The following is a 12,483-nucleotide window of genomic DNA, read 5'->3' on the forward strand; positions in this document are numbered from 1 at the left end:
GCTCTAGCAGTCACTTTGATGCCTCAGTGTGAAGTAAAAAGTCTTTCATTTTAACATCATTTTTAGCTGATGCAACCACACCAACCTGCTTACTGTTGTGATCATACAATTTATTGTTCTGTATAATAACTTCCGATGGGAAAGTCACTAACAAATACATCTAGCAATGCTCAGACCTCACCATGCCCGACAAAGAGCAAAGGTACCTGCATGAGGTAGAGATAATCCTGAGGCGCCAACAAACGAAACTCCTCCCTCTCATCTTTAGACGCTCCCGCCAGCAGGTAATAGAAGACGTGGTAGTTCCTTCATATAAAATCAACGGTTGTAAAGGTTTTTGCATTGGTAAAAAGATTTTATGGTGATGGTACTTGAAAAGGTGAATTTCACATTTACCTCTCCCTCTTATCTCTGTGAACCAGTCGACACTTTTCAAGTAGGTACTTCTTGATAACAGCCCTAAAGAGACAAGAGCGTTAAGACATTGCAAGGAGATTACCACCTCATAGTTAACCTCGTACCCTCGGATGACGCCGCTCTCCAGGTAGTTGAGCTGGATGAACTTCCCGAAGCGACTGGAGTTGTTGTTTGCTACAGTCTTTGCGTTGCCAAAAGCCTATTGCAGACAGAGGATGACTGTAATTTGGTTATGAAGCAGACATTTTAAATTCATTCTAGTGAAAATTAAAGCCAGTTTCACTTAGCAACATGAAATTTGGTGGACATTTCTCTTGTAATAAGACTCTCAAAAATATTTTCAACAACATGGGCAAAAAAGATGCAGGAAACCGCCTACTGGGGCCGGAACCAATATTAACATCATGATTTACATTTCCAAGGATCCTTCAAAATCAAACTTGTCTTGCATATTTTGTCAGATGACTACCAAATTTTAGCTACTGTATGTTATCCTTGTTGACTTTTGTCATCCTGTGTGGCCGCATTAAGGTGGTTAAGTTTAATGACTCGCCATATAACAAAATGAGAACAACTTCAAAGTCAATCAATGTCATTGCAAGCAACTGTGTTGCACGTTGGAGGTTCCACTGTTTTATTTTGTTGACAGCAACAGCATAACTTTCCTTCCCACCCCACCAAGGAAGAACACACACAGGCGATTCTCCCACAGGGAAGTCAAAGTAAATCTGAGACCCGAGTGAGCAAAGGAAGGCATGGGTTGTTCCTCATTCCAGTGGCAGTGCGGCTGAGGGTCGTGTCTTAACAGGCCAACGCATACGGCACTCCGCTACAAGCGAACTATTTCTGTACACAAAATCTCTGGAATGTTCCACTTGGACGCTTTCATCATTTTGCGGCTATGCGGGAATAAAGATAAAGCGAGATGAAGTTGTACGTTGTACATGGGGAATACTGTCACCACGGTACGGGTTTGTTTATATCAAGAGTCTGCTTAGAGACACCACTCATTTAATAGATAAAATGGTATAAAAGTAATTAATGTCATTTCTTGTAATACAAAGACACATTTATTTTTTTCATTTCAACTATTGCACGGACCTCCACCAAGGCCCTATTAAAATTAACGGTGATTGGTACCCAAACACACACCTCTTCCTCTATTTTTATGTACTGGGTGTTTATCAGCGTTTTGGGGAGGATTTTTAGAGTTTAATTGAGATTATTTTTCTCCAATGCATTTCAATAGGTGTCAATTATATGCAAATTTTGGTCCCAATCACCTGCAAAATTACCTTCACACTTTGAAATCAAGTAACAGAGTTGATCAGCACCCTGAGATATTTTGGGCAAAAAATACATTTTTTGTCAAAATATGACTGAGGACATTATTATAAGAGGGTGATGATGTGTCTGTGTGCGTATATTTGTGCGTATTCAACTGCAAACCTAGCCAAGCCTGTTCTGACACGTTTCACCTTCGCTCTCTGGTGTTACCTCTCCAAGACAACGCCCTGCACATTCCCAATGTGAAGCTCCGCACTCCCGACGACGCAACAAAACATACAGCGAATATGAGTCATCGAGACAAAGGGGAACCCTCACAGAGAGAGGGGTGGGGGGGGGGTGAGGGGTATGAATGCACCAAAACAATTCCATGAAGGGATAAAAAATATCGCATCACACGCAAATACACTCTCACTCACACACGCGCACACACACCACACACACAGACACACAAACACGAGCGAACAAACAAGGAGCTTGGATTCCAGTGACAGCGTTCCATTCCGCTTGCGTTTCGGTCCCAATTGTAATCCAATTATGAATGGTTTGGCTAAAAGCCACACCACAATATCCTCTGTCTTCCAATGCATATTAAAACAGGAAGCTACACTAAAATCCTCATAACGGGACATCAAATTGTGGCATTTGATCAAGTGCACAAAAAAAAAATGTGCGGATCATCTCACAAAATTCTTTGTCGCAGTTCATCAAAATACAAGGCGTGGAATTGCTCAAACTGGCTGGGTCAAGCAAAAATGGCCGACATTGCGTTTAATTTCAGTTCTGCGTCCTTGTGTCCTATGATAAACTTTCACATGACCTCCTGCTCACATATCCGTGAGCACTCAAACAAAGTTGTACTGGTTTGGCCACTGAAACTGAAAACTTGACGCACCTACTGACTACTACTCCTTACAAAAAAGGTGACCATAGCATACAGCGACAAGCCACTTAGTATCTGATTTGACCGGCGATAGGCAGTAACGTGGCATAGATGGACGGGAAATCAAATCAAGCAGCAGCTGAACTACATGTTAGCTTATTTGACAATCGGCCAGAACGTCTTTGTCCTTCTCATGTATCATTGTGAAAAGGCCACCCTGTAATTTCTACTATTTAGTAATATTGAAGTACTTTGAAGGTAGTTTCGCTTATGACTAAATATCACATTGGGGTTTCCAAGATTTGTGATCACTCAGCACTTTTTGTGACAGACATATGCAGGAAATACAAACATAAAGTGTTTCCTGTACGTGTTCTCCGTACGACTTGCTTTCTGTTTTGGAGCAGAAGTGATTTTTAAGGTGTCCTAAAAATAAAAAAGAGGATCTGGGAAAGAGGGTCTGAACAAATGTGTAAAAATCAGCACTTGCAACTGGTTGCCGGGATACAAAACAAAGGAATTTCAAACATCCCTGCATTGTTTATCTTGTATCCATATTCAATAGCAGTACAGAGGAACGGAATCTTTGAATAGCTGACACATTTCATTTAGGTATGAAAAATCTCACTGGAGAGGCCTCAAACAAGACATTCTAATAAAGGATCCATTCCAGAGTTGAGATATCTTAGAGAGATTGAGTCACCTAATATTTGAATGCATATTTTTTTTAAATTACTAGATTTTCTGGTCTAGAGGTTGCTCCGGCGTATAAGTTGCACCAGTCAAAAAATGCATCAAAAAGAAAAATAAAAAAATAAAAATTTTGTGTGGGGGGGGGGGGTGTATTTGATAAATACCGTGGCCGAGAACAATATTTCTCAGATTTGTACCCAAAACAGTGTTTGCTCATTATGATGACGGCAGTGAAAGAGCTCAAGCTGGACCGGAACTTCCATTTCTAATCACGGAAAAGTTTTTTTATTTTTTTTTTTACTTTAAACTGCGTTACCGTAACTACAATCACACTTTGCAATGCATTACCTCCTCTGCTTTCATTTCTCTTCTACATGCCTTTGGCGGTTGGCAACTACTTTTGTCGCATTGCTAGTGGCGGTTTACCAAAGAGGTTGGCGGCAATATTTAATTTCTGCATAATTTGAACAATTATTATTGTATCAGTATTACCACACTACTGATAACATGGCTTAATGAGTGTTTGTACTTTTTTTTCCCTAAATATCTCATTTGTATATTTGTATATGAAGTTTCTCATAGTAGCTTGATTGCTGTTGTTCTAGTAGTTCCAATCACTGAAAACAAATTTGTGTGCTCAGGTGTCCTTTAGAATACATCCCCAATAAAGATGATTCTGACATTTTTGCCTTATTTTTTTCTAATATTTGTTAAGGTTTATCTAGTACAGGGGTCACCAACTCCAGTCCTCAAGGGCATCTATCTTGCAAGTCTTCCATCATTCCCTGCATCAATACACCGAATCCAAATGATCAGGATCGTTATCAGGCTTCTAAAGAGCTTGTTGATCATTTGAATCAGTTGTGTTGCAGCAGGGAGAAACAGGAAAACATGCAGGATAGGTGCCCTCGAGGACCGGTGTTGGTGACCCCCTGACCCTTTCCAAATATTTTGTATGCTCTAGTATTATGCTGTAATATTTTCCATTTGCTAAATTTTCATTGTTAATCTAATGTTTGCATAATGTTATGTTGTAGTTTTTATCTTCTAAAAAATATTATTGTGCAATAATATTTTTCCGTATTTTTTTTGTCAAATTAGGTATTTGGGTTTTTCAAATGTTCCTTTTCGCAATGAGCATTTTGCATTGACTATCTGTTATTTCTTTTCCAATATTTGTGTATTGTCATTTAATATTTTTGCATTTTTAGATTTTAATTGTACTATTCTGAGCATTATTTTTAGCGCTTGTTTGATTGCGTTGACATATCCCTCTCTCATTAACATCAACAATTCTTTTAGTAATATTGTGATGATAAACACTATCATCATTTGGCTCACTATAATCATGACATGACCTCTATATAGCGTGTCATTTCCACCCACACGCTACATGTTTCATTCCAAGTTTCATCAAAGCTGTTAAAATGAGGGGGAAAAAAACCTGAACAAAAAATAGCATCACATGCCCTACCTGCAACACAGGGCTCGCACCGAGAATGGCGCGCTCCATGCCGCTGCAGTACGTCTGCTGGCTGAGCGCCGTCAGGCAGTGGACCAGATAACTGCTGCTTTCAGTCTTGCCCGAGCCACTCTCGCCGGACATCACCATGCACTGATCCACCTTGCTGTTTAGCATGGCCCTGTAGGCCATGTCGGCCATGGCAAAGATGTGCGGGCTGAGTTTGCCAAGTGGCTGGTTCTCGTATAACTTGACATACTTTGGGTTGTAGTACACTGGGAGGAACTGGTTGGGGTTGAGCGCGACCAGGATATTGCTGGCATACGTGTAAATTTTGTGATTGAGGAAACGCCAGCGTAAAGCCTCCACCACGGCATCCTCAGTCAAGGTGGGCAGTTTGCAAAGGTCGTCGTATACCTCCACGGGCTTCTTAACGGCCTCCTCCAGTATGAAGTAGTACCCGTGGCTCTGCGGGTGCCACTTCTGGGCCTCTGGAGGCCACAACAGGGCCCTCGCCAGGGGGAACTCATCCACACGCAGCCGCCGCTCCTCATCTTTGCTTGTCCTCACCTCCACCAGGCTGTACTGGCGGTTGGCGTCCAACCCCAGAGTGACCACGGCATTGGAGACCACCATTGCGGCTGTGTCTCCAAGACCAACCTGCAGCGGGCAGTTGGTGGCCGCATCCTGGGACAGTCTCTGGTAGATCTGCACGACACGGGCCTCTCCATCAGAAGTACTCATCCTGACACAAAGATGCAGCCAAGTGGAATATAATGTCATGTCATTTTCCACACCGCTTATTCGGTACAGGGTCGCAGGAGGGTGCTGGAGCCTATCCCAGCTGACGACGGGCGAAAGGCGCACTACTGAACTGGTCGCCAGCCAGTCACAGGGCAGACATAGACATCGTCACTGAGTGGGAACTGAACCCACGCTGCCCGCACACAACTCAGGCAAGTGTACACACTATCAGTGACTCAAGTGAAATATAATGCAAGAATATTTGTAAGCAACAACATAACTACTCACTGAATTCAATATCAAATATTTTTGGCCACATAGCATAATTCTTCAGGTCAATTATCATATATTATAATTCGCAAAATGTTTTTCGATAATTTAGACAATTATACGACGGTAAGTGTACAGTGATATAACGAAACAAACATCTAAAAATAAAAAATTGCGTGGATATAGTCGGGGGAAAAAGACTAAAATATTTTTTATGATATAATTTTATATTACATAACAGAGTACAAAAATATCATGAAGAATATTTGCTTTGCGTCATGATTCATAGCTGTAACAAATCTCGCTGACACCTTTCATCTCTCCTAGATGAATCTTCAAAAATTCACTTTTTTTTGTTGCACGAGTGAGAGAAACTGAAACAACGACTTCTCTCAGAGACGCTAAATATGGTAGCAACGATTACAATTTCAAAACTGTAATACTTTTGTTCTGACATGTTAACACGACTTACTGATAAATCAGTCCATCCATACGACTAAGGTTTTACCTGGACTAAGAGATATTTCAATTGTGACCTTTCTGAGTGGGATTTTTTTTTTCTTCAATTGTCTGAATCAAAACAGGCAGTTACTGCCTGTCAAGGTAAGGTGAAGTTACATGTCATATAAATTGTGAGGAGTACGGCTATTGTATTTATTCTTACTTTAAGTAATTTGCGACTAGAGTTGTGTTGAAATGTTTTGTTTGAAAAAAAAGAGCCTTTCTGGTGTCAAACGCTACCTTCCGGAACGAATCTTTTCCCAATCTCAACAACTCCCTTCAAACCAAACACACCCTACTGATCAACTCTGCAACACTTGCTCAGGTCAATTGCCAATGATAAAATTGATCTTACCTTTAAGAGAAAAACACTCATTTCATCTTGAGAAAGCACTTCTTCTGTTGAGGTGTTTGTCGTTATACTGTATGTTTATTTAAAAAAAAAAAAGACCCAACGACGCAATGTTAGGTGGGGAAAAAACACAACTATCTTCACCTGCGTCTCCCGGTGAAGGTCGGAGAAGAAATCACTCGAGTCAACTCTTAAACGACAAAGAACCAACTTGAGAGCACTTCGGCGGCAATAATGTTCCTTTTTTTTTTTAAAGAAATGGAAAGTATGTCGAAGAAGTTTTAAGGATTTGCGTGACGTCTTCTCTCCAGCTGCTTGTCGTCAGAGAGGAAAGCTGAAAAGTTACTTCCTACATTTTCACCCACTCACTCCACGCGTCTCCTCGAGGTAACTTTTCAGTTACAAATGGTTTGCCTTGGTTGAACTTAAATGTCCGTTTAGTAGTTTCAAAAATACTAAAGCAAGAGGAGTATTCATTTAAGCTTAACGCTTGAGAAAGTTTAATACAGACTGATTAGTGCCCTCAAACATAACGTGTCATGACAGGTGAGCTTCCGGGCTCGGGTGCCCCCCAAAGGCAGGTAAGTGTTACTACAGGATCCCCCATCCCACAATGACACAATGGGACGCGGCCTTTTAATTTATTCATCACTTGTACATTTTATTATATAACTTTGTTCAGTTTTCTTGCTAGAAACAGCAGACGTTTTATGCATTTCCAGCATACATTCGTTCCATTTAAAACAGCCATTTATTTTGGTATGGCGCTACCCCGAGGCTAGGGGGTGCTATAGCCCCGTCAGAAATCGGCCCCCGAAGCGTTTTAATGGATATTTTAAAATATATTTATAAGTTATTTTGTCAGCCCCGCCACCACCCTTACGGTTTAATCAAGTCCTCCTTTGACTCCAGGAGAGGGGGAAAAATCACGGAGCAGTGCCTGAACCCATTTCTTTCCGAGTCACACAATCACTTGTAATCATGTTCATACAATATACTGGTAATTTGATCAATAACGGCCAAAAACAAAAAAAAAACAACCACAAGAAATCTAATTGATCAATTTTTGTCCTGCTGGCTTGGCTTTATGTTTAAAGGCTTCCAATGCTAAAACACAAACAGCTACAGTATGTGGTACAAATACACACACATAGTACACGCACACCCATTTGGAATCATTGCAGCTTGTTTTTTCGTTGTGATAGAAACCTGGATGATGATGCAGGCAGCAGTCTTTTGAATGTTGTCACATGAGTTGTCACTCTTGTTCCTGCTGGACTGAGCCAGTCTTCCAAAAAACACACTGGATCCAGTTCAGTAGGCACGCGAGTACACAACCAGAAGGAGCAAAAACTTTAACTGGAGCTTAATGGCTATAAAGCGTCCCTGGACAAGCTAAGACACTGACAGCATTCCTTTTTTTACTGCACAGATGCATTATCTTCCGTGTCAGACGCTGAACTTAGTCACTGTGAACACTTAAGCATCCATGCTCACTGGCGAGCTAAGTACTGAGTCGTCACAAAAGTCGAGGTAGACAGTTTTTTTATTGTACTGGCGGGAAAAGCCTTCAGGTGAATTCTGAACTGAGAGGAGGAAAAAAAAAAACATTATTTTATGAATTATGGAGTTCAAAAATAGAATTGATTTAACGCTTATGTGCATGTTCAGTCCTGTTGTATAGATTAATAATGCCCACAGCCATCCACATGGCGTTCCATGAGAGAGTTTATAATACTGTCTTACACATTCCCAGCGCTTAGGGACCAGGACCCAATGTCAACAGCAAAAATTTACAAATAATAAACCATACTCTGCTCTGGTAAAACCCTAAAACATTGTTCCAAACATACTTTGATTTATGCTTTTTATTATTTAGAATAATTACCACAGTGGCAGCTTCGCGAACAGAAAAAAAAAAGACTACTTTCCTATTACCAATTTCATTACATTTACCTTTTGTGATATAGATAATGTACGCTCATTATTTTTCTATACGTGTACCACAAATGACTCTTTAGCTTTATTTGGGCACTTACTGTACACTCCTTTCTGCAGATAGATGTTATCCCATATAGCAATCAAGATCCTTCTCTAATCTGCATCATCTTGAAAAATATCCAACCCTGCTTTTCCCTTGCCTGGTTTGTCAGACCCCTACCAGAATCTTCCATCACGCTAACATTTGTTGTCAAGCCAGCCGGCCATCAAGTGGCCGATGCTATCTTCTCTTCTGCAAATGTGGCACATATTGACGCCATCTTAGGATGTTTCAGAAAGTGCTCCAAAAGACACAGAAAGGACAGAAATTCTTAATGACTTTCAGTTAATATTAATGTCACAACCCGACAGCAGGAACGTTAGCCTTCCAGTTGGTTACTTTTTCGCTAGCATCCAGTGGCTAGATGAGCAAAACTACATTATTTGTACTGTGAGTAAGTGAGTTACTATAATTACCCCCAACATAGAATAGAAATGCATGAAATAGTTTCGTGAGAGAAACCAAAAACGTGATCAATGGTATCCATGTGAGGTAACCTGAGCCCGGCCGCCATTATGTCACTCGTCGCCCTGGATGCTCTCACGGAAGAAAAGAGGCAGCTGGGACCTTTGTCATCCCCCCCAGTTGCGGAATAAATGTGTCATCACTGAGGCGGGTGACAATACCTGCAAAGCGTTTGCCTTCACGCAATATTGATTAAAGCTCAGGATGGAGGACAAGTATGAAGGGAAAACACAAAGAAGGAAGTGATGATGGCCATAGCCATGAAACAAGAAATTGAACGAGGCTGCTAAATACAAGATTCATTCGTCCATTGTGTGTAGCACTTGTCATCATGAGGGTCGTGGGAGAGTTTGAGCCTATACCAGCTGACCTGGGTTGATTGGCTGGGTACACCCTGTACTGGTCGCCAGTCAATCGTAGGCCACATTTAGTCCAGTGATTCACAACCACTGTTCCACTGTATCCAATTTGACTTAATTAGTCAAAAAAAATGATTATTTAAGGTGAACACCCATATAGTTGTGGTATTTTTATTTGATTAACTATTTGCGGCTATTTGGGGAGAATCTATCCTCTGTTATTCGGCAGCAAATTCCTTGTGTGGCAGCTTGGTGTCAATAAATTGTGTCAAATTGAGTTTAGGAACTTGACTTTGACGAAAGTAGTGCTTTATTCCATTTTGTCACATTTTTAGGCCAACAAACTTCGTGTATAGTTGATGTAAGTTGAGGAACTTCATTTAGACACATTTAGTGCTTTATCACCCTATTTTGGCTTCTCTGTGGCAATTATTAACCTTTTTTGGAGGGGCATCAATTGCTTCAGGATTTTCACTGTCCCAGGGCTCAGTTACAGTTCTCCACAAATAGCGGGGAAAAATATTTACTGAAAATGTATTTTTATCTATCTATGCCACTATAGTGAGAATTAACTCATTAAGTACCAGCCCTGTAAAAAAAAAAAAAAAAAAAGAGCCGTCAATGGCAGTAAATGAATTAAAGGCTCTTTCACTACACTTAATTGAAAAACGTTTTTTTTTCGAATTTACAAAAAAACAGTTGGGAAAGATTGATATAGATCATCATTCACACCTAGGGACAAGTCTTCAATTAACCTAACATGTATGTTTGTAGGGTGTGGGAGCAAACCGGAGTACCTGTGCAAGCATGTGCGGACCAAGGAAATGGTTCACACTGGAAGACTGTAGCTGAGAATGAAATCACAAACTTCAGAAATGTGAGGCAGACCAACAACTCACTATTTATCAGTGCTGTCAAAGCAAAAAAAAAAAAAAACCCTAGCATAAAAATGACAGGGAAGAGAAGCATGCCATCGAACTGTCCGAGTCCCCTTTCCATTAAGTATCCATTAATCATCTACATAGTGAGTAATTTTACTTTATTGGAGTTTTTTATGACCTGAACCATGATGCATTTAGCATGCTTACCAGCGCCTTTGGAGATGAGGCCTTCAAGACTTTCTGGTTCGTCTTTCACAGCCCTGTGCTCGTCCAGCTGCTCCGTGCCACAGTGAGTCGGGAGTAGAGCATTTGGGGAAAAGAGAGGGAGGAGCGGTTAGGGGAGGGGAAACAGGACTGGGGTGGGAGGGAAGGAGAGAGGATGAAGGGACAGGTATTGAATGAAAAAAAAAAAAAAAAACACCATTTGGGTGAGAGTCAGGGTTGACCCTGGACTGGTCATCAGCCAATCGTTGTGCACATTTAGACAAACAGGTTTTCAAAGTCACATTCACCTCAGAAGGTGTGAGATGAGCTAAGGACACGTGCCAGGTTTACGTAATTTCATTTACATTTAATAAATTAAAATAAAAAGGGGCAAAGGTGGTATACATTTTATTGTATAATAGTGTGTTTAGATAAATATATATATATATATTTTCATTTCGTATTTTTCTTTTATTTTTTTGTATTTATTTTCTGTATGATTGGTCATGAGTTGCGCCCTGAGCAACTGCAATGTCATTTTCTGTCGCAGAAGTGACAAAATGGCTGCCCCATGACATGATTTTACTGCTTAACTCATATTCCAGAAACGCAACGATTCATCAGAATGCCATGTTTTGACTAGTGCGCATGCATAGAACATATTCCTTTAAAGATTTTTTTGTGGTTGACTTCCCCTTTAAGAAGTGGAAAAAATATTTTCATTAGAATACATTATATGCCTGGCATTTGAATTGGCGTCTGAGCTATTAGTCATTCCTTTGCCTTACGTTTCTTTTATGTCTTGTCTCTCAGGAGATCTTTGTTGTTATTTTGGACTATGCAGCAGCTTCTGAGTGTGAAACCAGATCCAGTCTGGAGTGACGGGCAGCGCTTGGCGTGGATTCCTGGCCTAATGGGTTATCTGACCCCCGAGAGGCCTGACCAGTCCATTAATGCAACTACGAATGGTAGACTTCCATTGTTCGACATTGGTTGTTGATTGAAAGCCTTGACGTAATATTGCAGCTATTTTCTTGATTATTATTATAAAATGTGATGACCTTTGTTCCACTGAGAAGGTGACTATTAATGGGATGACTATAAGGGTGATAATGAGGAACTTGCGTCCTCTGCTTCCTGTGTATAAAGTTGGGGATGTTGGCAGTTAACAGAAGCCTATTTCACATTGAGATCCCACAAAAAAAAAAATACAGCATCAGAGTTAACAGATGACACAAAAGTATTTACCAGCCATTGTGTTTTTAGACAGAAGCCAGGCTATTCCACAACTGTCTGTGCTTTTCACACAGCGACAGCAGCATTAGAACCATTACCCAGAATTGCGCAACGGCGGCATATTGTCGTAACTGAGTACAGTTCCTGAAACCCAAAGTTTCCTTTCCGGTATTTCACACGCATGCATGCACACTTCTTTTATGGCTCTGATACTAACACATATGATGGAAATTTATCACGTCTGTCTGTCCTGTTCCGTGTCAGTGCTGGTTTTCCAGAAATTCAACATAGCAATAAATGTGTAAAATGTCAGCTTTTAAAGGCCGCATGAAAGGGGCGGACAAGGAGAATGAAGTGAATTGCTTGACATTCTTCACATTCTCAGCTTGCAGTAATGTAATACAGAAGGAGGAACGGCTGGCGGGTAGAGTGAACAGCCAGCAGAATTTTGGACGATCCGCTACGCTTGTGCAGGCTGAGCCGTAGAGGGCACTGTTGCATTTATCAAAGAAAGGCACCCGAATATGACCGAGCAGCTCTAGATCCTTATCAGACTTCTGCAGAGCTTGCTGATGAGTTGATCATTTTAATCAGGTGAGTTAGAGGAGGGAAACATCGAAAACATTGGGAGATAGGGGTCCTCGAGGACCATGAGTTGGACACACCTGCCCTGAAGCCTCCATGGTAT

General features: G+C 40.9%; 1 protein-coding gene and 1 long non-coding RNA gene across 2 annotated transcripts in view; one reads left to right on the plus strand and one right to left on the minus strand.

Moving 5' to 3' along the window:
- The window catches only part of LOC148325890 (unconventional myosin-IXb-like), a 26,957-nt gene extending 19,796 nt beyond the window's left edge, over window positions 1-7,161 (minus strand). The window contains 5 exon segments of the mRNA XM_088310985.1: window positions 207-306; window positions 397-459; window positions 522-616; window positions 4,755-5,487; window positions 6,613-7,161. Coding sequence (XP_088167111.1) covers window positions 207-306; window positions 397-459; window positions 522-616; window positions 4,755-5,486 — 990 coding nt within the window. The 5' untranslated portion in view covers window position 5,487; window positions 6,613-7,161.
- Window positions 6,749-11,980, plus strand: LOC148325891 (uncharacterized). The gene is made up of 3 exons (XR_015846140.1): window positions 6,749-6,996; window positions 10,249-10,644; window positions 11,373-11,980. It is a non-coding gene; the product is annotated as an uncharacterized LOC148325891 (long non-coding RNA).
- Window positions 11,981-12,483: the final 503 nt, after the last annotated feature.

Source organism: Idiotropiscis lumnitzeri, chromosome 12, assembly GCF_059441095.1.
Source record: "Idiotropiscis lumnitzeri isolate Australia: NSW breed Sydney's pygmy pipehorse chromosome 12, RoL_Ilum_1.0, whole genome shotgun sequence".
Classification (NCBI taxonomy): domain Eukaryota; kingdom Metazoa; phylum Chordata; class Actinopteri; order Syngnathiformes; family Syngnathidae; genus Idiotropiscis; species Idiotropiscis lumnitzeri.